The sequence below is a fragment of the Podarcis bocagei genome, assembly GCF_964188305.1.
Source record: "Podarcis bocagei genome assembly, chromosome: 1".
Lineage (NCBI taxonomy): Eukaryota > Metazoa > Chordata > Lepidosauria > Squamata > Lacertidae > Podarcis > Podarcis bocagei.
The window spans coordinates 70,885,833-70,911,301 of NC_138125.1; the positions used below are offsets into that span (position 1 = coordinate 70,885,833).

A 25,469-nucleotide genomic window follows, 5' to 3' on the forward strand; every position below is an offset into this window, starting at 1 on the left:
TGGCAGCAACAGCTTTTATTAGATGCCATAAACAGATCTTTTCACTCTAAGGAGGCCTCTTAATTTATCACTTCTTTAAAAACTGCCAAGTCTCAAATCTGACATTCATCTATGTTTCCATAGCATTATTTTTATACATTTTGTTCAATTTTAGGCATTTTGCTACAGCACATACGTACTTTAACAAAACGTAAAACTATACTTTATAAGAGCTACATAACCTGAAGGACTACTCTGTAAACCCAAACATTTTTTATATCACTTGAGAAATTCATGGGAGTTCTACCAAAATCCCTTTTCACATATATAGTTTTGAAAAAGTACACTTGATCAGACTAGGCAAGACAGTATGAGCTACAGCCTTCCACTCAGTTAAATTTGCTTAAGTACCATTTGTTTCAGAAGGTCTTAAGCAAACATATCTGGATGCAGGATAACTATCTTGGTATTTTGTTTCTTCAGATCTTATGTGCACTCTGATAAAGTAAGCTTCTTAACCCCCAATACAGCACATTGACCTCCAAGTACAGAATGCAAGTAGATACTGTAGGTAAACCCTGGCAAGTGTATAGTTCAGTAGAAAAAATGTTATAGGAAATGTTTCAGCTTTTTTTTTTAATATATACTTTCCCCTAAAACATAGCTGTCCAGGTTTTTAAATCACAGTTTTCAAATATAAAATATGGATACCCTCCTCTTCCCCCCACCCTCTTGGACCAAAATATATTTACAAAGCAGTTAATAAAACAGGTTGCAACTGAAATCTAATCACTGTCATCTGATCCGCCGTACGAGCCGCGTTCAGATCCTTCATTGTTGGATGCCTCTGGCTCAGACTCGTTACCTGAGCCCCCATGATCAGATGCCCTGTCAGAATCTCTGTCAGAATCAGCACTGCGAGAAGCTGGGCGAGATTCATTCTCAGAACCACCTGAGTGGCTTCTCCCTGACTGCACAGACTGACTTCTCCCCGAGCGCACAGACGGACTTCTCCCTGAGCGCACAGATTCGTTGTCAGACTGTTCAGATTCAGATCGCCTCCTCTTTCTTGCTGACCCATCACTGTCTGAATCCTCATCAGAAGGGCGGGCGCTGGATCGCCTGGGACTGCCCCCTTCGCTGCCAGACTTATTGCTATTGTCAGAATCACTGTCAGACATGACGCGTTTGTTGCGTGGTTGCTCAGCATCATCGGAATCACTGTTGCTGTTCCTGGCATTCCTGTTCAAGAGCAGAAGGCAATGCAGTAAGGCAAACATCCCAAGTGAAACGATAAACTTTGTACTAAGAGCTGTGTTCAAAAAGCCCCCGAAATTCCACACCAAAGTAATATAAATCCTGTGACAAGTTCAAGCCTGCAACATGCAAATGAAGCCTGAATCTCTTCCAGTTTATTCTACCTCTTTTTGCTACTCTGTGCCATCTATTGCAGTTTTATTAATCTCAGAGAGGGGCATGGAGCTATGCAGAGTTCTGAAGCCCTGCCCCATGGACACCTTGTCACTTCTGACGCTCCTGAAATGTCAGCAATCATTCTGCCACGTTCCTGACCCCTAACAGATCTTTGCAATGAAAAGATTGCTTTGTCTTGATTTAATGAAAGTTGGGAAATGTGCAGGAAATGCAATTCTGGGGAAAATACAATGCCATTTTGTGTTTTCCACACTCTCTACAAAGTCACAGCCACTGTGGCCCAATTAAAGGTTCACAAAGTATGTTTGATCCCCACAAACCCATGTAGGAAATTGAGGAGATAGAACCTGCAAGCTGTAAGTATGCACCAATAGATAAGAGTACAAAACATTACATACGCAGGATACAGTGATGTGGAATCACAACATTATGTACACATTTACTTAATGAGTCTTCATCAATGGGCCCAATTCGTGTATCACAGTAAACCATAGTTAATAGGTTACCATGAATTAAACCGATCTGGACTGTGGCTCCTCATGTGTGCTCGGACTAAACAAACCACACTTCCAAGAATTAGAAGTGCATTGATGATGATAATGATTACTTTGTACAAGGGTCAAACAACACTATTTCTAGGATCATAAACACTATGTACCCATCATCAGCAATCTTGAGCTTATCTTCATCAGATGAGTCTTCGCTTGATGAAATGATGGCTTTAGATTTGATTTTACCCTTCATTGAAGGAGGCAATCGTTCTGGCTTTGGCTATAACAACAACAAAAAAGTGTTAAAAGATTAAAAAGAAAACCTGACATTCAACTATTATACTTTCATTAGCCCCAGCCATATGGCCAATGTTGAGGAATAATGGAAGCTGTAGCCTGGAAACACCTGGATGGCAACAGTTTCTATATCCCTGTATTAGATGGCTGTGGGGTGATGGCTGTATCAGCTACCTCTTCTAATTATATGGCAGACAATCACACAAAAGCAATTAAAAAAGACCAAGTTTAAGAAAATCTGAATTACAATACAGAATGTCAGTAGACTACGACTGAATTTAGATGTAACCAATCAGACATGTTGTTACATGCCCTGGCCTTGTGTGCTCCGTCCCTTACATATGAAGGAAAGAAGTTTGAAACTTCTATTCTCTGTTGATAACTGCTATTTCCAGTTCTGTTTTGTATATGAGTAACTGTGGTATGTTTAAACCACAGAATTAAGCCAGAATGTCAAACCAGAACCCTGGTTTGGTCAATTATTTCCAAAGCTTAGAAGCATAATTAATCTTGTTACCTTTGATCCCAAATTACTGCAATTCCGCTAAACCAAAACACCAATTAATGATTTACTTATTTATTAATTTTTTTAAAAAAACATACTGCTTTTTTCTTCTCAGTCTTTGCTGGGCGACGTTTTTTAGGTCTGGGTGCACTGTCATTTTCATCATCATCAGTACCATCACCTGCCTTTTGGGGTCTTTGGAGAAAAACACAAGGCGCATATAAACACAAAGTGCAATTCAATTCAGTCTTATAACTATAGTATCCTAATCATGTGAACTAAGCCTGTGTGTTAGTTCTTGTTCCTTGTGGCATATACTAGACACTGTGGGATCTAAATATTCTTTAGGAATACAAAAGCATTTAAATGAAGACACACCCAAGATGTTTCGACTCCCCCACAACCCCATCCCACCCAAGCTCCTTGTGGCCCATCAAAAGCTTCTCTAAGCTTCCTTGAATTTGGGAAGTGATGCATCAGGCAGCGGTTTGAGGGACTTAAGGAAGAGGGGAGCTCAGAAACTCCATTGTACTAATAAAAAGTCCCCCTAGAGTCCTCTGAATCCCCACCAAAGGAGTTCTGCTCTTTCTTTCTACTTACTTTCGTCGCTTCTTTTTCTTTCTCTCCCCCTCTTCTTCCTCACCATCTTGTTCGCTACCGCTACCCTTTCTCCTCTTTTTCTTTCTGGACACTGGGAGATCTTCATCACTGTCATCATTGACAAATTCATCAAATTCTCCAGTTCGTTTGGAACGCTGTCACAAAATCAGAAACACTTCCTTTATTAGTTGCTGCTTGAAAAGATCCCCCAAACAAAATTAACCCTTTTAGAAGCCACATTAAATGCACATAGAGTGCATGTAACTTAAAGTTGTATTAGATTTGATCTTTTATTTAAGAAATTTCTACGCAGAACTTCAGTATCACAAATAAAGAACAGCAGAATTAAACTGTGATAATCAAAATTAATAGACAGGTGACAAATAAAGGCCCATGAATTAAAGAAATCAATATAGAGAGAAGGAAGAACAGTACAATGTTAAGAAGCTGATAATCAATTGCAGTAAAGGAAAAAATGCAAGAAGATGGGAAGAGTATTTGGATATTAGTTATACTCTGAAAGAGCTTTCAGTCGATGTACTAAAAAGAAGTAGTGGTGGTAAGTGACAGAAAACAATGATACACTCTTATGCTGGATGTTAACAGAATATCAGAGGAACAGAAAAGGTAAATCAGCCTATGTGAGTCAATTCCCTTTAAAGTTAAAAAAGAAAACCACTTCTCTTTGCACTTCTAAATAAATCCACAACATTCTAAACTGGTAAAACAGAAGTTTAAACAACTTTCCAACTCTTGTCTTTATGTCTAAAATATGACACCATTTCTCCATAGTTCTCTCCATGTAAAGTATGATGTCATTACTGTACTCTCGTCAGAGCCCACAGGACAATTTTACAATAAGTTAAAGCCTGACAGCACATTTCAACTATTTGGGGTGAATGATGAATCCAAAAGCTTTTATTCTGTACCCGGCCAGCTCCACCACGTTTTTTCTCTTTAGATCCTTCAACTTCTCCAGTGAACATCAGAATATTCTTGGTCTTCTCCACATACTGTGCTCTCTGTTCCAAAAGTTTCTTTTGTTCTTCTATTTCCCTGAGGCGTTTTTCTTCCTGGAAGAGTGAGGACAAGCTGGCTACTATGCTTTTTTTTTTAACCTACAGTACTGATGAAAATATGAAAAATACAAATAGACACCTAAAACAGGTTCATTCTTTTTAGTAAGTCAGACTACTGCTGAAGAGTCACTTGGGTTCTTCATGATGCAAAGACCTGACAGTGTATGAGCTACCTTTGAAAGGTCTGCTCTGAAACAAAATGAAAACCCATTGCATACAGCATGTTGCTCGTGCACTGAAAAGTAAGATACAGTGGTGCCTCGCAAGACGAAAATAATTCGTTCCGCGAGTCTTTTCGTCTTGCGATGTTTTTCGTCTTGTGAAGCACAGTCCGTCGCAACTGCGCCTCTTCAAGCGGCTTTAAAAAAAAAGTGCAAGACGTTTTCGTCTTGCGAAGCAAGCCCATAGGGAAATTTGTCTAGTGAAGCAACGCAAAACCGAAAAACCCTTTCGTCTAGCGAGTTTTTCGTCTTGCGAGGCATTCGTCTTGCGGGGAACCACTGTATAGTTGTACCTTGGTTGTTGAACACCTTGGTACTCGTACATTTCGGCTCCTGAACGATCAAAACCCGGAAGTGAGTGTTCTGGTTTTCAAATCTTTTTTTGGAAGCCGAACATCCGATGCAGTTTCCAATTGGCTGCAGGAGCTTCCTTCAGCCAATCAGAATCTGCGCTTTGGTTTCCAAATGTTTTGGAAGTCGAATGGACTTCCAGAATGGATTCCGTTCGACTTCCAACATACGACTGTACTGCTATTTATTATGTAGTTTATAACCCACCTTTTTCTCCAAGAAACTCAAGGTGGCATCCATGGTTCTCTGCCCCCACAATTAATCCCTGCAACAGCCCTGTCTGGTAGGTAAGGCTGAGAAGTGGTGACTGACCCAAGGTCACTCAGTGGGGTTCATGGCTGAGTGGGGATTTGAACCCTGAACTCCCAGGTCCTAGTCCAGCACTCTAACCACTACACCACACCAGATAGGTGGAAGTGCAATACTTACCCATTTCCTAGTTACCAAAACCAACCCCCCCAATCTATTTCAGCTGCAAAACCTATACAACGTAATACACAGGCAAGTCCCCCTAAGTGCCACACAACAACCTAAAGCACCTCACTGCAGCCTTACACTTGCTCCCTATCTTGCACTTTGCTGCAGCTTAATGGATAGTATTATGTACTATTACAGCAGCAGGAAGACTAAAGTACCTGTTCTTTGAGCAACTTCTGGCGCAGTAGTTCTTTTTCTTGCTCTTGTTTCGCTCGCAGCTCCCGCTCTTCTTCGTCCTGCTTACGAGCCCGAGCCACATGATACTGAGCCTGACTCAGCAGATCAGAACACTGCCTATCAAGTTTGAGTTCAGATTAGCAGACAGAAGCAGAAACCTTTTTTAAAAGAGAGTGTTCCATGCCAATGGCCAAGACAGAAATACAGAGTATAGCTAAAAAACGGCAAGTGCTTACTTGGTTAAACAACAAGGACACAGTATAAGGAAAAACTGTCTATGCAGCAAGTTCCCCCAAACAGTCCATGATCAAAACTTATGCTCATAATTTGTATGCAGAGAAACAAATCATTGACCTAAGTTCAGATGACAAGATGAGGCTTGCAATTTGTTTCTTGCGATGAGGGCAAGAGTAGGGCAGAAGCAAAGCAGGGACTTCTCAGCAGCATGCACCAGCATCCTGCTCATTCACTTCAAACCATTGTTAAACATTAAACTATGGCTTATTGTGACATGTGAACACAACCAGTGTTGCATGTCCACATCTGCCAGTTCCTAGCTAACCAACAGAGGACTGGTCACTGTCAGCTTCCTGTTCAGGAGATATGTGAGACCTGAATTAGCACCCCACTGGAACATGGAATCATGCTATGGTTATATGTAGTTTGCTTTCAAACTCTGGTATAAAAGTAGCCCAAATCCTACAAGTCATGTTATGCAAATTCACATAATGCATTTAGCTTCTGTAGGCATCAGTTATGTGAAGTACACAACACACAGTTCTTACCTGGCTTCAGTTGCAGCAAGTGCCAAATCAAATCTCATTTTATCTCCCACTTTGCTCAAGTAACTGAAGTATCTGAATGGAAAACAGTAAGTTAAGAATCAAATTTTAAACACTTCAGTTTCTTCACATGTATTTTTTAATTAATATTTGTATATGGTCAAATGCCACTAAATAGTAATATTTTATTCTGGACACCTCAGCTTGTCTAATGTCTCACACATCAAAAATACACTTTCCAACTTCCAATTGAAAAATATTTCCAAACTACTTTGGATGCATTTCACATCTCAGTATAAAGTCAACAGAAAAATCCCTGCAGCTATTAATGGATTTGGATTGCATGGTGTACCCTTTTTGTGAAGGACTGAATCATTCTCACAGATGCTCAGGGAAAGTCTTGGAGATGTTGCAGAACCTGTCAAACAACCGTTTAATGGAAATCTCAAGCAAATGAGACTGAGAGAGGAGGCAGGTTATTTGGCACAGGTAATCATGCTCACACCCGTAAATATTGCAAAAAGCACTGTAACATTATGAGAAAAACAATTGCCTGCATATATACAGTGAAGCATGAAGTATAAATAGAAGCTTGCATCTTTCAAACAAGCTTCCAGCATAGAAGCAATATAGCTACCAAGCCCCATGTCATAGGTTACTTCTGTTTGGAGTGCCCTGGTGTCTAAAAACTGTCCTTGTGTGCCAAGAAATACAGCAACCTTTGAAGGTCACGGCAGCTGGATGCTATTCTGAAAGCCTATCCTTCACGTTCTAGCTCCCAGTGCTTTCTAGGTTCTCTTGGGAACTTTCATGACTGCTGCTCCTACTGCACGTTAATTGCCCATCCAGCTGCAGCTCCAGAGATTAGCAACTGGAGGAGGTTATTGAAGCAAGAAGCAAGTCTTTCAACTTTCTGTAAGTATCATTCATTCATTTTTTGGAAGTTATTACATAGTGAAGCTCAGTTTCAAACTGGAAGATGCATCTTTTAATACAGACCTTAGCGGGAGGTTCAGTATATTTATATTTTATTGAGAGTTGCTGCTGCTAGATTGGACAGTTTCAAGTCTGTTCTTTTTCTGTATATTGGATATACTGTAGTTTTAGCTGTATCTGTAGACTGGATGTTTTTGTGTTTCCAAGTTTTATTACATAAACCACTCTAGCGGGTTTTGTGTAAGAAGCAGTAAATAAACTGAATTAAAAAAATTAATTCAACAGTGTAGTTAAGAAACAGCATCTGGCAGATCTGAGAGGTCTACCTGAGTCTAAACACATTTATGAAGCTGTGCAAAGAAATAACCAGAGTTTGGCATTTGCTCCGACACCTTCACAGAAAACCAGCACAATGCAATAATAGATACCAAAATAGCAAATGCAGATTTGCTTACCTGTGAGCCAGCTCCAGCTCTTTCACAGCATTGAGTACTTCCTTCAGGTTACTTTTTTCATCTTTCAGGACAGAGGTAGCCAGCCTCTGCAGCACCAAGGCCACATTGAACATTAGAACTGTATCACTGGGTGCCACATGTCTAGCCTGAAGATTCAAATTAAACTTTAAATTTAGTAGGTGTGAACCAGCCTTGGCTCCAACACAAACAAGCTGGTGCAACAATACATCCAATGCAGCAATATATGTAAGAAGCTTTTTTTTTTTTTTTACCTTCAGCAATGTTTGCTTGCATTCTTGTAATTTGCCACATTTGAAGAGAGCTCGAGCCAAATACAACAGTACCTCCGTGTTCTGATGCTTATAGAATTTTCTTAGGCAGTTTTCATACTACAAGGGAGAAAATTCAATGGTTTTATGTTTAAACCCTCATTCTAACTGAAATGTCACACTTAGTTAACATTTAATAAAGAGCTTAAACAGATTTCACAGGAATTTACAGCCCAATCCTAAGCTTGTTCGCTTGGTTAAGTCCTTTGGAGTTCCACAGAGCTCAGAGACAAATTTAACAGGATGCTAATCATGTCTTCTCCATATGCATGACTCTTTTTCTCAACTTCAAGTAGCAGGCACATGGGAAGGATTGCTTAAAAAACCTTTTCCTCCCACATTGCAACCTTGAAAAAAACCCCGAACCTGCACAGTAAGGAAGCTCTCATTGCTGCCAATAACTAATTAAATGACTAATAAGTTATGAGGTCTACTGTTTGTGTCTACTAAGACGTCTGCAGCTCTTCATTATAGCAGGAATCCAGACAGTAAGCACTACAAATGCAATGCGTTGCTAACTTCAAGCCTAGAAGCCTCAGATACTTCAGGCAATATGAGGTTTCCACTTCTTTACTTGGAATACATCATCTGAACAGTCACTGCTGAAATTTATTATGCAAGTTTCAAGGCAGGGAAAAAAATATGGGTTGTATCCAATGCTGCACCTGCAGCCAACACCCATTTCACTAAGGAGTGATATATAGTTGTGAGTGTGTGTGTATTTTTACAGAATGTAGAGCGTAGAATCATAGAGTTGGAAGGGACCCTGAGGATCATCTAGTCCAACCCCCTGCAATGTGGGGATATGCAGTTGCTCAAACCTACCACCTTTTTTTTACTTTTTTAAATCATTTTTTCGATACAAACAACCACCGCAAAAGAAACATACAACAAAAACCATAATAACAATAACACAATTTGACAGTTCAGATTTGAATACACTGATATACCTATGACTATACCTTTTTAAACAATATTTTCCCACCTCTCTCTCCTCCTCCTCCTTCCCACCGCTAGCCGCCTTATCGCTTAAATATTTGTTCCAGATTTCTTCATATTTATCCATTCTTATTTTGCATCAACATGCAATTCATTCGCATGTAGCTAATCTGTCCATATTCTCAATCCCTGTGCTCAATGGAATCTTTTTGTGGCTCTTCCAATTCATCAAAACAAGTTTTTTTGCTTCTATTATAGCACAGTACATCAAAAAAATTTTACCCCTTGAAATCTCCGTTTCCGGAATATAATTTAGAATTAAATTTAATTCTCCTAAATAACAATTTCTTTTTATTACTCTTGCTATAAATATCCTCACCTCGCACCAAAATGATCTTATCATCGGGCAGTTAATCATTGTATGTACTAAATTCGCATTTTCACTCCCATATCTCCAGCAGTTGTCTGTACTTGCTATTTTCTTCTGGTATAGTTTTGCTGGAGTCCAGGTGACTCTGAATATTATTTTCTGTTGAATAAGTCTTAGTCTTAGATCCATAGAGGCTATTTCTGTTGATTTTATACTGGACTCCCATATATCATTTGTTATCTGTACCCCTAACTCTTCACTCCATTTTTGTCTATCATATTCTAAATCATATTTCTTCCTGTTGAGTAGGGTTTTATAAAGTGCAAGTGTAGAGTTTTTTTGTTTTTGTTGCAGAGATTAAATCTTGTAGCAGCATGGGTGTTTCCGATGCTGCTATAGCGTCAGGGCCAAACTGCCTTTCCTACAACCTTGGCATTATCAGCACCATGCTCTAACCAACTAAGCTATCTATTCCAGTGTTTTTCAGACTCCATATCCAGAAGCATTTTTCTCTCAGCTAGTCTGAGGAAATCCTACAAATTTGTGAAAGAATCCCTGCATATAGCAGAGGACTCTGGGTTGTGTTTTATGGTATGCTCATGTCACTTGGGCTGCAATCCAGACCCCTTGGGCCTACCCTATGCAAACTAGGGAGAAGTGCGGGCCAACACTTCCTTGCAACTGTGCACTGCAGGGGATGATCTGCTGGTGAGTCTTGCTTCTCATGAAAGCTTGTCTGCCTTTGTTCATCTTCCTTTAAGAACCCTGTCTGAAAATCACATTAACTAGACTACAAAGGGGAACCATTCACTTTGTACCCTGCACAGATTTAGAATACGTAAATCATTACGGTTCAAATTCTGTAATGATTTAAACACGCATTATGCAAGAATAGAGATAAAGAAATACACCATTCTGAAGATAAAGCTATTGGTAAGGTGAGTGAAGTATAGGTTTCTCACTACTTTCAAAACTCCTATTGTGCTAAGTTTCTTGACTGCAAATGCTGAAATACTCTCCCGTATTTGTGGATAGTACATTACTGGTTTTCTTTCTTGCGCAATTATTCAGCTGGATTATTCCTCACTGCTTTTTGAACATACCAACTTATATTGGTGTTAATTTCATGGAACTGTTCCAAGTCACTTGACATGTTTTTAAGAGTGGCAGAAAAACATTTCTCCAACACCCCAGCTGCTTTTATTTTGACCCCCCTTCATATCTCCTGCTTACGTAATAAATTCAAGAACACAGATGTTAGTAGCTCAACATTTCATGCCTTTTTAGTGCAATGACATTGGCAATACTAGGAACTTGGAAGTTTGTCTGCTTAAGGCTTGATACAGAGCCTCTAATACATTCCCTAAGCCCGTACAGGCAGCTTAGGGCTCGTTTGCCCACTATGTTTTCATGGCATTTTCTACACCAGGTGGTAGTTTGAACACCACACTTCTTTGGTGAAGTTTGTTCCCATCCTCATGCTTTCAGCTACAAGGTCCTCTTAACATGTGGTGGAAAGGTCGATAAAGGAAAAGAATAGCAAGTTAAAAGGCAAGATAAATTTGTCTGTTAGTAGTAAATTTGTCTGTTAGTAGTAAAAAAAAAAAAAAGTATATACTGTCTGGCAACAATTTCTGCCTAACAATTTACCATAGTCAAATAAAATACCTCTAACTAGCATTTCAGCTGTACTACAAATATCTAACACAGAGAATGATGCTTAAGTGAGAGGTGGGCAAACATTGTTTTGCCAATACTGTGTAAGTTTTGTTCAGGATGTTTACTCTAAGGTTTCTACAGGAACAGCAAACATGTTAACTTCTTTGCAGTTTTTTTTTAAAAAATAAGTGTTCTCTCACAAACCTTCCATCCATTTTTTTTTTAAATTAAAGAGATGTTTCATCTGGTGATTCATATTTGTAGCTTAGGTTTAACAGAGATGGCTCCTTATTGATTTTATGAATATCGTATTTAAGAAGATATTTTATGGCAATTCTGGGGAAAACAAGTTCTTCATCTTATTGCCCCCTCCAAAACAAGAAAAATTCTCCCTAAATTTTAGTTATTTAATATGGGGCTACCATACTAAAGTTTTTTCTTAAAAAAGGGAATATTTCCCATGAAAAATACTTTCTTAGTTTTACAGTTTTTTTAAAAAAGACTATTTTTTAAGAATTACCATCTGTACAGCACTGATGTACTGCTTCTGTTCCACATAAATGTGTGCCAGATTAAGCCACACATCACTGATATCTGCTGTTGCCTCTCTCACTTGGGCAAAAACATCACGAGCCTCACGGAAATATCCTTTGTGTGCCAGTACAGCTCCTAAAAAAAAAAAGCCCAAGGACAATTTCAGATGTATGGACTACATGAAACACAGCAGAAAGCTCAGAAGACAATTCAGGCAAGGAATCCAAACACAATAATCACCTATGCCATTAGCAGCATACAAGTTTTTGGAGTCATTCCTGAGTACTTGTTTGTAGATGGCTAGTGCACGATCTTGATGACGCTTTTCCTACAAAGATGATGACATGAAATCTTGTTCAAGTGGGTTATTTGCAATTTAACTATTTCAACACCGCTTTCTCAAACCATCAAATGTTGGCAATACACTAAAGCCACTGCAATATAAGCACCTAACATCCTCAGAAAGTTCAGTCAACCAAAAACCATTTGAAAGAGAGAGATCTTCTAGCCCATTAAAATAGCAAAGGAAGATATTCACGGTCGCAATCACCGTATAAACTCTGCTCCCTGTTGTTGGTGTTCAAACCTACTGCAAAGTCAGCACAGATGGTAAAAATGGCTCCCCAGACCTCACTTGGACTATGGTGCAAATTATGCACAATCACTGAACTGACCACAGGCATGGAGTCTGAACGTGTGCAGCATTTACCTTCTCTCTGTCCCTGGTGGGCTGGTGCAGAGTCTGCAACCACACATTGCCAAGAGCCAGCATAGAGTAAGTGTCATTCTGAGTTGATGGCTGCTTCAATATTCTTTCAAATTTCTTCTGTCCTGGACCCCACTCTTGTTTGGCCAAGTGAAGATTGCCAATCAAGGACCAAGCATCTGGATGGTCCTGAAACAGAAACCCCAACATGTTAAGTTCTCATCAGTTTACAATGAATATTTCTAATTTTCCTTCAATCGCCAAAGTTTAGAGTAACTGTAACAGTGCAGAAGAGCATTATAATAATAAAAAGTCTTTACGAAGTTCAGCTACTTGATTTCCCCCAGCTTTAAACAGTTTACTTCTCTTCCATTCAGGTCAAACGTTGGGAGTAATGCTCAAAAGCAGCTGCCAAGAATGTTTCCCTGTGTACCCCAGCTAGTCATAATAAAGATACATTATCAAAATGCCATTTCTAGCACAGCATGAAGGCTGAATAGCTGATCTATGTGGGACACAGGAAAATGATTTCTGCCTTCTTCACAGAAAATGTTAATTCACAACCTGCAAAGCTAGTTGATAGTTTACAAGTTCTTACTAACCTGATTGATTTGAAGTGCTTCTTTAAACCAGTCAGAAGCTTCATAGAAGTTTCCTTTATCTCTAGCCATCGCTCCTAAGCGCAGATAGCCTGAATACCAAAAAATAAAGTTTAATAATCAAAGGGCCAGTTCTGGAAGTCATTAAAGATGAGGCATGTCTGCTGCAGCAAGCATTTAGATGTACTGATGCCACACCGGCTTAAGACAGCAGTAGATTGGGTCAGTGTTAACTGCGCAACGAACAGCCACTGATTGCCAGATGTATAATAAAAAACAGTTTTGTCATTCTGAATTGGCTGTAGAAAAAGGGGCTTGGTGGGGGCAACACTAATCACCTTCCCGTGATCCTTAAATTATATGGGAACAATGCAGAACCCGCCACTTATAGTTGCAATCTCTCTCACAGTACTGAACTGAAACATAACAAAGAAGGCTGCTCTGTTTCAGAGTAACTTGCACAATGTATTCCATCTATATCTTTTATATATATATATATATATATATATATATATATATATATATATATATATATATGCAGGTTTTGGTGTCTTCGGGTGTCTTCCCGTGTAAGAGTTGGGGTGTCTAGGCGACGTTTCGACGAGGTCTCACTCGTCATCTTCAGGCTGGTGCTTTCGGCTTCTTGTTACTGGAACAGAGCAGGATCTCAGTGTTTGAGTTCCTATAAATACTGTTGAGGGGGTGTGGTGTATAGCCTCCAACGTTCTGGGCAGAGAGGAAGTTCCCAGGTTAGTGTGTCTTTACTTCTTTTGTTCATTAATTACTTGAGGGATATCTTGAGTGATTTCTTGAGTGATATTCTGAGTACCACTTAGGAGGGTCATTAGGTGTGGATTAGTTGCTAAAGCTTTCGTGTCTTGACCTCTTGAGCTTGTGAAGAGTTTTTTCTGAGAAGATGGCTGTACTGCACTTAGTTGTGCTCTGGCTTGGCTTCGTGTATAGGGGCGAGCTGTGGTTTTGTGCCTTGTGCCAGCCAGATCTGTGTAGGGATTGCAGGGATGCTGCACAACTAAGTGCAGTACAGCCATCTTCTCAGAAAAAACTCTTCACAAGCTCAAGAGGTCAAGACACGAAAGCTTTAGCAACTAATCCACACCTAATGACCCTCCTAAGTGGTACTCAGAATATCACTCAAGAAATCACTCAAGATATCCCTCAAGTAATTAATGAACAAAAGAAGTAAAGACACACTAACCTGGGAACTTCCTCTCTGCCCAGAACGTTGGAGGCTATACACCACACCCCCTCAACAGTATTTATAGGAACTCAAACACTGAGATCCTGCTCTGTTCCAGTAACAAGAAGCCGAAAGCACCAGCCTGAAGATGACGAGTGAGACCTCGTCGAAACGTCGCCTAGACACCCCAACTCTTACACGGGAAGACACCCGAAGACACCAAAACCTGCATTCCTGTACCCGTGAAAATCTACGAAAGCATATATATATATATATATATATATATATATATATATATATATACATACACACACACACACACACACACACACACAATGTCAGTATCATGATGAGCTTTATAAACTTTCTTGGTTATGTGTATTTACAGAGGCTTTTATAGGAACTTCTCATATTTGCTATTTACACACACATCAAAAGTGAGGGAAAATTAAGCAGTGTAGACTTCTAAATCAATAAAATAATGCCAGTATTTAAGGGCATCAGAATTGTAGGAACAAGTTAGTGGAAAAAATACTTTTGACCAGGAAGGTACATTCTGCTTGCAGTTTAGCCACAATGGTTTACACAAAAGAAAGCATCAGTGAATGAACAGTTACATTTATGAGGACAAACATGAATGCATGGCATAGTTCAAATACAACTGAAAATTTCGACAAGATTTCTTACAGTCAACATAATTAGGATGTTCCCTTAGGATGTTTTTGTACAATTTCTCTGCTTCATGGAATTCACACATTGCTTCATATAATCTGGCAAGATTGTAGGATGTAGTCACTGAGATAGCATTGTAGTAATGCTCATCATGTTCAGCTTCTGCTTTAGCACGGTCAAGAGATGCCAAGAAATATTTCTAAGGATAAACGGGGAAAGGGAACAAAGTAGTATATATTCTGAGTACACACATAGAACAAGCTATAAACATGCTGCACAGTAGTAGTAGTAGTAGTAGTAGTAATAATGAGTTCCACACCTTTGCTTCTCCTAAGTTTCCAAGTCTAAAGTGGAGAGCACCCACATTATTCAAGATCTCTGGAGGGACATCAGCTTGAACTTTCTCCTGAAGGATTCGTGTTGCTGTACCATAAGCAGAAAGAGCACCCTGTCAAATTTAGAGATGGAGAAAAGTGCACAGGTTTAGTTCTATGCATCACTGCTCGGCTTAAAAACACAAGTGCACTTTATGCATCTTCTCCATACCTGTATATCTGTCTGCTCTAGGATTTGGGCTAGCTCAATCCAGGCTTCCACATCATCTGGGTACTGTTCTGTCACCTTCTTCAAATGACCCTATAAATTACAAAGGTTATTTATGTATGTGTACACTCTTAAATTGCCAGAAGACACAACATAATAAAGCTACCATTTATTTTACATTTTTTAACACCAAAGATAGGATTCTTGACTAGGTCAGAGGCATTTCAATAAAGTTAAGAAACTCCAGATGTACAGACATTAACTACCATAATAAAAAAAAATCTTGTTAAACTGACCCAACTATTAAACATGAGAATGAAAGTCTGCCAGATTAACAATTTTCAATATACAGCGTCTTACTATGGCGTTCCGGGACTGCATCTGCACTGTTTGAAATTTCCTAATCTGTGGAACAAAGGTCCTCCATGTTCTTGCTTTTCCTTGATAAAGGCAATACTTTACTGATGTATACCACTCAACTAGAGCCATTAAAAATAAATCTCTGTCATTCAGTGAAATCAGCCTGCATCACAATGAACATTGTGTTACTAATGCCTAAAACCTTAGAATAGATGAACCACACAACTTGAAGTAGATGGTGGGTATTTGAACTGGAAAGAAGTGCTAGTTTTCACTTATGAATATACATATTGCATGAAAACAGTTCACACATCAGTAAGTTCATTTATCCAAGCTTCTGGTGTTTTTTGTTGTATTGAAAAGAGGGGAAATTCTCTGTTACTCAGCTGTACCACATATGTCTGTCTAATCAGAGACCAACCAAAGATTTTGTTTTCCAAAGAGTTCAAAATATCCCACAATTCTACCCACTGTTGAAGGGGAAAAAATATCCAGATAGCACAACACTAGGACCTGCTTCAGATGCAATGCTAAGCCAAACATATGGGTTCCCAGTGCAAAGACCTCAGCCACAGTGCTCCAGCCCACCCACCCCCATCCTGTTGCTTCTGGGCTATCCAGGGCTAAGCCATAGTTTGGCTTAGCATTATGTCCAAACCCAGGTTTGTGGTTTGTCTTACGGTTTGTTCTTGATTTACTGGAACATGCATATTTGCACTAAGCTATAGGGTTAGCGTTATGGGAAAAACAGGCATAACAGTATAATATACTCTACAGTTGTGCACTCAGTTCTGTCCCATTGAGTTCAATAAGGCTTACTCCTAGGTAAGAGAGTATGAATTACAGCTCAAGTCTAAGAAGTTTGCTGTCAAATGTACCTTTGCAGTATCTCGTTTGTCTTGATCTTCTGAAGCAGCATAGAGAGATCCAAGAATTTTCATAGTCTCATAATTGTTAGGGTAGGCCTTCAAAACTTTTTCAAAACACTGTGATGCATTTTCCTTGTCTCCTCTATAAATATACATTTGACCAAGTCCAAAAAACGGTAGCACAAAAGAAGAGGAAGCAAACTGTGTAGCTTGGTAGTAGTACTGGAAAGCCTGATCATAATCTTCCTAATGCAGGGGAGGAAAAAGAAGTAGTTTATATGGTGCACATGGAAATCTATTTAAAAAATAAGAAGGCAATGTAGAAAGAGGCTTTCCAAGTACCTGAACATGAAAAGACCTGGCTAACTGATAGCAACTCTCAGCCTGCATCGCTTCAACTTCTGTATTATGGAAAGCATGAAGAGCTAAGTGCTGGACTTTGCCATAGTCCTGTAGAGAGAAAAAAATACAATTGGCATAATCATTTTCTTATGGTATTCAAAATCATGGCCTGGAACATTTAGTACCTAGAAACCTGATCTTCCAATGTTTTAAATATCACACATGGTTCTTATATACTAAAATCCTCAAGCATTTGGAGGACGCAACCCCGGGAACTGAAGCAATTATATATAACCAAAATACCTATCTACTTCTGGCTTATACACTACTTTCTCCATGTGAATGTGATATAGAGAAGCCTGAGGAATGTGTGCTTAGAAACTTCAACAAGCACTGCAACTAGTGTGAACCAATCTCAACTAAAATGAAAGGGTGTATGTATATAATATATTAAATATATATTATATTTAACAATAATAATCACAAAATAAGAAATAGCTTTAGGCAATCCTGGCCAACGTATTATTATTTTAAAACAGTAACACTGAAGCCTGGTTCTTCTTTGTATTTAGTTAAAAACATTATTCTGAGATTTACTGTGTTACCATGAGTCTTACAAAGAATATTGAAATAGAAAGCCTGATCAGTTATGAAACAGCCTAAAGACTTTCAACCAGCAACTCAAAACATCTACAAGTTCTCTTACCTTTTTGAAGAAGAAGTGATTAGCCAAGTGGTTCAGCACCATAGGGTTACTAGGATCAATTGTATATGCTCTAGAAAGCAGCTGGACGCCATTTTTTATGGAATCCGCCTGAAAGCAACATTAACAGAAATTTTTATTTAAGCTTAAAACTTAATTAGCTTTTCAGCTGTTCCTTTACTATACCATTTTCAAAACCATTTTTTAAAAGTGGATGAGTTACATAACGGGCAAACAATGCAGTAGACTACGTATCTGCTGAAAACTTTTGCCCAATACATTCATAAGGTCATGTGTTTGATCCAAGATCCTAGTGTAAAAAAAATCCTGTCACTGGTCAATGGCTAATGATTCATATTTAAACCAGCTCTATTTTAATTACTGTCTTTACAGCTTATTTTATTTCTCAAAATTAGAGAAAACTAAATATGCATTTATGAAAATGGGGAACATTGAGGTTTTCATTTCAACTGCCGTTAATTTTCATGTCTGCATCTGCACAGAAGTCTTTGTTAACTAGACATTCAATGAAACATATTCTGATATTAGCATTTTAGATCAAACCCACCTCTTTATTATTGAGTTCCAGAACAGCCAATCCAACTAAAGCCCCAACACATTTGGAATTGAGTTCCAGTGCCCGGCTGAATGCAAGGCGGGCTTTCTCCAGCTTGTTCAGTTTTACAAAGCAATGGCCCATGCCTAGCCGAACCTCAGCTAGTTTTGGGGTGGGGGGTGGGAAGAGAATATATATATATATATTAGAACATAGTCATTCACACCTCGATTGCCTTTTAAGAAAAGTAGGTTCATAATTTACTGTTTCTAAAGCCCTTAAATCTCTACTTAGCACTTTATGATAGCAATAATTTGCAACAGTCCCTGCCCACAGACTTTCAAACTAATAAGTAAAGGTTTGTACTTATCCTGAGCTCTCTTCAGGCATGATGCCCATCATGCAAGGAGAAGAAAGATGGAGACAGGTGTGCTAGCTCCAACTCGTGTGCCCATCCCCAGTGCCCTCCTGTGTTGGAGAGCAAGTGTCTGCAGAGGGGAGCCTGCTGTATTCGTGTCGGCTGCATGATAAGAGTACTAAATTGTATGGGGAGACCACGTAAATACAGAAGGCTTCGTGCTGCAGATGCTTGCCTTCCAAAGAATGGAGGACGGCAGAGAAAGGCACAGTGACTCAAGAGAGAAGGCAGAGAGAGTGTGCTTGTCCTTGCTCTCCCTCACATTCTAACTGCATTTGGGAAACTAATGCACCAAAGAGTGGGAGAGGAGTCCTCAAGTGGCTTGCTTGCATGCCCCCCACTCCTTCACATATTTACCCCTCATATGTCCAGATGAACAGCAATTCTGGGTTGCATGGGTAACTTTTTAATTTTGTTTAAAGAATTAGAAAATTAGGGGTCTATTACTGGCTTCAAATTACAGCAGCAACACAAATAACAATAACAAAGAGTAAGAGGAGGATATTATCTCACTCTGTAGGCAAGCTTTTCTAGAGAACACACAACTTTTAACAAGAATTTCTAATTTTTAAAATAAACATTACAGATTAATATGCCAGCAAAATTCTGAACTCAGCCTTGGAACTGAGCTTCAGGGATTAGAAAGCATGTCGCAAAATGAGTGAGCTCCACAAGGCATAAAGTTACTTTACAGCTTGAAATAATATTTGAGCCAAAGAAAAAATCCTAGCTTCCCCAGTCCACTTCCACCCATTGTCAAATTTGTTTTTGGAAAACTATAGATCCAGGAACTCTCCCATGAGGCAGAAATAATGTATTCTGAAAGAAGGTAAGAGGCCATAGCTCAGTGGCTGAGCATATGTTCTGCATATGAAAGGTCATAAAAGAATAAGTCTGTCACTGGCTACTAGTGATAATGTCTCTATTGGACCTCAAAGCTCAGTGGCAGTATTCCAATGAATACCAGTTGCTGGTAAGTGGGGTGGGGTGGGGGAGAGATGCTATTACCTTGAAATGCATCTAGGTAAGCTAGAATGAATTTTGGTCTGATCCAACATGGTCATTCTCATGTTTTAAAACCCCAGGATATTGATCTTGGCACTCCACTGAAAATATCTTGGGTAGCAAATCTTGGAAAGACCACTGACTGGAGAATTACTGTCAGTAAAAGACCTCATTGACTCAGATAGATCAATGCAATAATGTAGCTTCTTATGCTTGCACTTGCTTTCTGTTGTACTTGACTAATGCATTTGTCTCCAAAGTTTATACTCTCTCAGCAGCAGAGGTCCAACAAAAAGGCACCACATTCATCTTATTTTGACTTCAACTGGATTAATCCAAAGTTAATTAAAATACTCTATTGCTTTTTAAGTTGCATTGGCAAGACCCAAGGTCAGATATGACAACGACTGTTCTCCTTAATATGTAAGACAAAAGACAAAAGTCAAAGCTTAAAAATCATATTAGTATTCAAACTACCTGAATTTAGGGACACTATTTTTGGTCCCAATGAACCAAACAATGTATTTAATTAAAATGAAGCTTTTCTGTTCCTTACCAGGACAACCTGGGTTAGTGCGCAGTGCCTTTTTGTAGTAGGCAAGGGCCCCTCTATAGTCTTTCTTGTTGAATGAGATGCATGCCTTACCTATTAGACAGGAGAAATAAAAGCTGAGAAATATCTACCCAAGTTGAATAACAACCACAACAAATCAATAGCAGTTCATTGTTTTACCAGCTACAAGTACATATGCATAATAGGTCACAATTATAAAAGAAACCACTCAAGTGGCAAGTAGTAGTGGGTGTGATCCAAAGCACATTTAATTGTAAATATACTCATTTGCTTTCAGTGGATGTAAGCCTCAAGTAAAACTGAAGCGTAATATAATAGTGCAAAATTCAGTATGACAAAACTGGTATGAATGATTAGTAGTACGTTTCCAAAAGCGACAGAGTCAAATCTCTGTCTTCAAATATACAGTTTATGCCAAATTTGACTGTGCTTTGTATATTCATTCCTACCCCCATACTATCTAGAAATATACTCCAAGATGGAGTATCGCAGATTTCAGGTGTGCATGGCTGTTTTCATAACATCTATACAAATCTCATGAATGTGATAGCTGCTACAGCACATATAGGATAGAAACATATTCATTCAAAGAACTATTTAATGAACACACACAAATATCCAATGACAGCCAACCCCTCCCAAGGTTTAAGCACTCTTCACATTAGCAAATAAAATGTCACCAGATTTTCTTTCACCTTAGTCAGTTTAATACTCATGTTACTGTGGATTTAATACTCATGTTATTGGGGAAGCGGTAGAGGCGAACTCAACGAAATCCACAAGCATGTGATTTCTCCCGCTTTTAGCCAAATCATACCCCCATGTGTACCTAAAGAAGCCATTGAAAAAGGTGAAGCTGGCTCTCTCTTCCTGCCTTGTAATTCAAGCACTGGACTTAACTCTGAAGTCCTGTTGCCTGCCAAATTAGGTAGTCTCATAGCTCTTCTCAAAGGTGCTCAAATGGACTGACAAGCCTGCAGTGTAAGGCAGTTTTATACAAAGAGGAGGCAGCTATCTTTATGGCCTTTGAAACTGATCAAGGGTAAAAGGAAAAGCGGTGGTTTCTAAAGGTATACTGAGCCTAAAGTTTTACTGGTTAAAAACCGGACATAGGTTGTGTTAAGGGAAAGCATCCAAAAAGATATTTCACATCTCACCGAGAAGGGCTGGAATATTATTTGGAGACTGGTTGAGCACAAAATGAAACTGTGCATCAGCTTGATCCATTTTATCACCCTCCAGAAGACAGAAACAAGCTCTTCCCAATAAGTGGTTCTGGAAAGCAAGATACAAATGTGAATTGTCTTTCAAGAAATGTTTTAAGAGTTGAATCAAAGGATTGCTCATTGTGAATTCTTCCAGCACTAGTTAAGTCCCCAAATTAAGCATTTTAGTGCAGGGCATCCTAGATGCTTAAGATACATACAGACCCCTCTGCTGCACATTGCCTGATAGCAGCATGCCTTGTGAATAAATACTTGATGTGCAATTCATGTTTAGTAAACTACAGATTCAAAGAAGACCAAATTCACTGCCCCACGTTCCGCCCTGACTGGTACAAATGGCAGGGCTTCAAGACACAGCAGTGACTCCTCAGTTCTATTCTGCCCAATGGATTCAAAGCTTCCAGTCTTCCACCTCCAAGCACATTTGGATATGCCAGAGACGGAGTCTGGAACCTTTCACATGCAAAGAGGATGCTGTACCACTGAACTATAACCCTTCCCTTTTCCCAGATTTTTCCCTAATAGATCCTCCTCCTCTTTCATCTTCCATCTTTTTAATGTCTTTAAATTGTAAGTCTTTGGACATTTTTCATTTTAAACCGTACACTTCCAAGTAGTTTTATATGCCTTATTTCTTTTTTTAAAAAAAATGAATACTCCTGGTACTTCCACAGGTCAGGAATACGGAAGGGGGGTGGGGGAAGAGACTCCATAAAGCACTAGCAAAATTTGGCCAAGAACGTATTATACTTGATTAAGAGGTAAAGCCAATTTTATTGTTATATTTAAACAGCTGGTAAAATGACCACAGTGGCTCCATTCCCCTCAGCAATTATCCGCTGTGTTCCAGCAACAGCAGCAACTCATAAGCTCAAAGTTTTCTGCTTGCAGATGAGCTGGAGCATACAGTGTGGTGTATGTGTGTTGCACAAATGAAAGCAAACCACATCTAGGAATAAGGTTCTGCATGTGTTATCCAGCTTTGAATCTCCCAAGGCAGACTGTTTAGAGCAGCTGTGAGCAAATCATTCCATTGCACTTACTATCGCTTGAGCTGAGGCAATCTTTAAGAAAACGGCACACTATCTATCTATCTCTATCTATCTATCTATCTATCTATCTATCTATCTATCACACCACCTATATGCAAGATGTGGGCGTTACTTCAACGTCCCAACTAGTTTACTGGTATTATAATGTTGCAAAGCAAGCATACAAAAAGGATGTTTTTACTCCAAGTTTATTTGTTCTTACCTGATCATACATGATTATTTTATCAGCCATAGTGTACAATAGTGTAGCCTGTGTAATGAGTTCTTTCTTGTTGTCTTTATTCTTTTCTTTCCGAGCCTGTTGTACATAGTAGGCTGCTAAGGTATCTAAACAAGTCATTTGATCTTTTTCATGGTCTCTATAATCCAGGTTTCCATCTATACGAGCAGCCTCCAACAGTTTCACAAAATCTTCTGTTTTGCCTTGCTTGTAATATTCCAGCTAGAAAAAGGAAATACAGAGGCATATGTATGGTTTTGTGTATAACTCTACTAGGGGGAGAAATCATCAATTTATGGTTAATATTAGATAAAACGTTATCATATTAGTATCTGTTCATTCAACTATTGTACTATATAAACCAACAAAGCAAATTCAAAAACTGTTTATTCTGCAGTTTACTGCAAGTGATGAATGAGGAATGCTGTCATCACCAATAACCTTCACTGATAAAGACAGTTACAAGAAGTGTAGATATGATCTGTAAAATCTTAAAGGGAACTGGAAAATTCACTGATCATTTCAGGTGCTGACAAACCTTGCACTTGTGTTTGTAGGCAGCCAAAACTGTTCTCCCTGTTGCACATCTCAGAGGGAAGGAACAGGATCACCTGACATTACACTGAGATTGAAACCTAGTACACTTGTGTATGGGGTGGGAAGAGTTCCTGCAGAGGCAGAGTGAGAGCTCATTCCAACTGTGCATATATTAATAAAGCAAAAAGACATATCATTGCTCTTGAAGTAGCACAGCATCAGGGACAGTCCCTGCCATTCTCCCATGCTTCTGAAGTAAGCCTTAGGGAGGAGTCCTCATAACTTCTCAAGATACAAAAGAAAGGAAGAGGCTCTCAGTGATTCTGTGCTGTGGCCCAAGCAAATGTGTTTTTGTCAGTAGTGGACTGGCAAGTGTAACGGGAACCTTTAAGAACTGCATCACAATATATGAGATAGTCAGGCATGCAAGGGATCCACTGCTATAGGAAGAGTCCTGCTCCAGAGAAATTGAAAACATACAGCTTCCCAAGTGGCTGAGTATATACCTGCAGCCATAACAGGCCCTCCAGATACAGCAGGCACCACCACCCATCACTGTTGGGGCCTTTAAGAACTATACCAGAATATAAGAGAGAGTGGGGCATGCAAGGTATCATCTCCTGCAAGCTGATTGCCATTTCCTGTACTTCTGAGGAACTAGCTCCTGGTTATATTAATAAATAACTTTTCTGCACAGAAGTTTTAGCCTATGAAATTCTGGTTATAATTTTGAACAAATAACATCAATATATGTCTTAATTATTACTGAGCATTTTATAAGGAAATTAAAATGTGTTATTGTACTGATATAGATTGATGTATTGATACATATTGTTGTTGTTTTGTGAGCCCCTTTTGCACATTTTTGTGGAAAAGCAGCATGCAGTGAGGTAAGGCCTAAATTTAAATTCTAAAGTGCCAACCTCCCTTTTGAATACCTACCATCCATTCTTCATTTCAAGTAACATGTGACACACTCATTTTAGACCTAATTATGACTAGCAGCACACAGGTACACTCTGATCAAGCAATCTGTTTCAGGCACTGATGTTACGACATGTTCCTGCAACACGCCACTATTTCATTTAATGGATTTCTTTATGGGCATGGATCAGCTAACGAAATGAATGAGTCCTAATTTCACATATATAAGAGACCCATAAATGTGTATTTTGATCAGGGAACAAAAATACAAATTGGAGCGTGGGATGAAAAACAAGAGCAGTTATTTCAAAACTTAAAATGCATAAAATTCAGAGGTATACATACAAGTGCTCATTTTAAGATGAAAGCTTTAATCATAAACATGCTTACTGGAGAGCAAGTCCTTTTGAACTCAGAGGTAATTACTTTTACATGACATCTATGGCTTGGGTGATTAATCACTTTTGCTAATGAAGTATCAGGTGAGAGATAAGGATGGGATACAAGCATAGTAAGTAAATAAATCAGCTACAATGAATTGGCAAAAAACTAACCGCTAGAGCAATCCATATGTGCAGTTGAGTGTGTTCCTGTTTCAGAATGCTTATAACTTCATCCCCCTCCGGTAACTGATCGAAGTCAAGCTCAATGACCTAAAAAAAAAGTGATATTGTAAATATTAATAACTTCATGAGCTATTAAAGCATGTACTATTCTGCTCATGCACCTTGAGGAAAGTTTTCAAGCCCATTTTATAGTAATACACACTAGTTAGCTCCCAAAGATGCTTTAACTGTTCTGACTGCTCAACATGCTCAAAGAGTAAACTATTGAGCTGAGGGGCAACTTACATAATATGGCTTTCCTACACAGGGACATGCAGAAAAATAAGAACCCCTGCATCCCTGAAATGGATTGCATGCAAGATTTATGTACTTTCCTGCACAACCGCTATACCTGTGTAGAAAAGCTCTTATGTGAAGTAATTCTAAGCTAGTTGTTGTATCAGTCTAGCACAGTGTTCCCCAAACTTGGGTCTTCAGCTGTTTCTGGACACCTCCCATCATCCCTAGCCAGCAGGACCAGTGGTCAGGGATGACGGGAATTATACTTCAAAACAGCTGGAGACCCAAGTTTGGGAAACACTGGTTTAGCAGCACCTATCAGGCCCAGCCAATAAGGCAAAGAAGCACAACATTAAAATCCTCTTTGAATGCATGCTTGCATTTGAAGTGGCAACTCTAAAGGAGACAAACGCTTTTAAAATACATAGCCAAGAAGTGGCTATTAGGCGATTCATCTGATGCAGATTCTGCAACTCCAGGTCCCATGTACACACACCTGCGCAAG

The 25,469-nt window shown here is 39.1% G+C and overlaps 1 protein-coding gene across 1 annotated transcript; it reads right to left on the reverse strand.

The window, feature by feature from the left end:
- Positions 1-24,793, reverse strand: CTR9 (CTR9 homolog, Paf1/RNA polymerase II complex component). The gene is made up of 24 exons (XM_081167783.1): positions 24,674-24,793; positions 22,641-22,880; positions 21,318-21,435; positions 20,143-20,232; positions 18,176-18,324; positions 17,611-17,718; positions 16,905-17,012; positions 16,572-16,808; positions 15,337-15,426; positions 15,110-15,238; positions 14,806-14,989; positions 12,924-13,012; positions 12,325-12,510; positions 11,856-11,943; positions 11,602-11,750; positions 8,057-8,173; positions 7,785-7,930; positions 6,397-6,468; positions 5,593-5,728; positions 4,236-4,379; positions 3,307-3,461; positions 2,805-2,901; positions 2,072-2,184; positions 1-1,221 (listed from the first exon to the last, which is right to left on the reverse strand). The coding sequence occupies exons 2-24, from the start codon at positions 22,776-22,778 to the stop codon at positions 765-767; spliced, it is 3,300 nt and encodes a 1,099-aa protein (XP_081023909.1). The 5' UTR covers positions 22,779-22,880; positions 24,674-24,793; the 3' UTR covers positions 1-764.
- Positions 24,794-25,469: the final 676 nt, after the last annotated feature.

Excerpts from the sequence above, each read along its gene's own strand:
- CTR9 (XM_081167783.1), bottom strand. The coding sequence starts at position 22,778 with ATGACTTGTTTAGATACCTTAGCAGCCTACTATGTACAACAGGCTCGG. Across the intron at positions 17,013-17,610 it reads ATCACTTCTTCTTCAAAAAG|GACTATGGCAAAGTCCAGCA; the intron begins GTAAGAGAACTT and ends TTCTCTCTACAG. Across the intron at positions 11,751-11,855 it reads GTATGCTGCTAATGGCATAG|GAGCTGTACTGGCACACAAA; the intron begins GTGATTATTGTG and ends TTTTTTTTTTAG.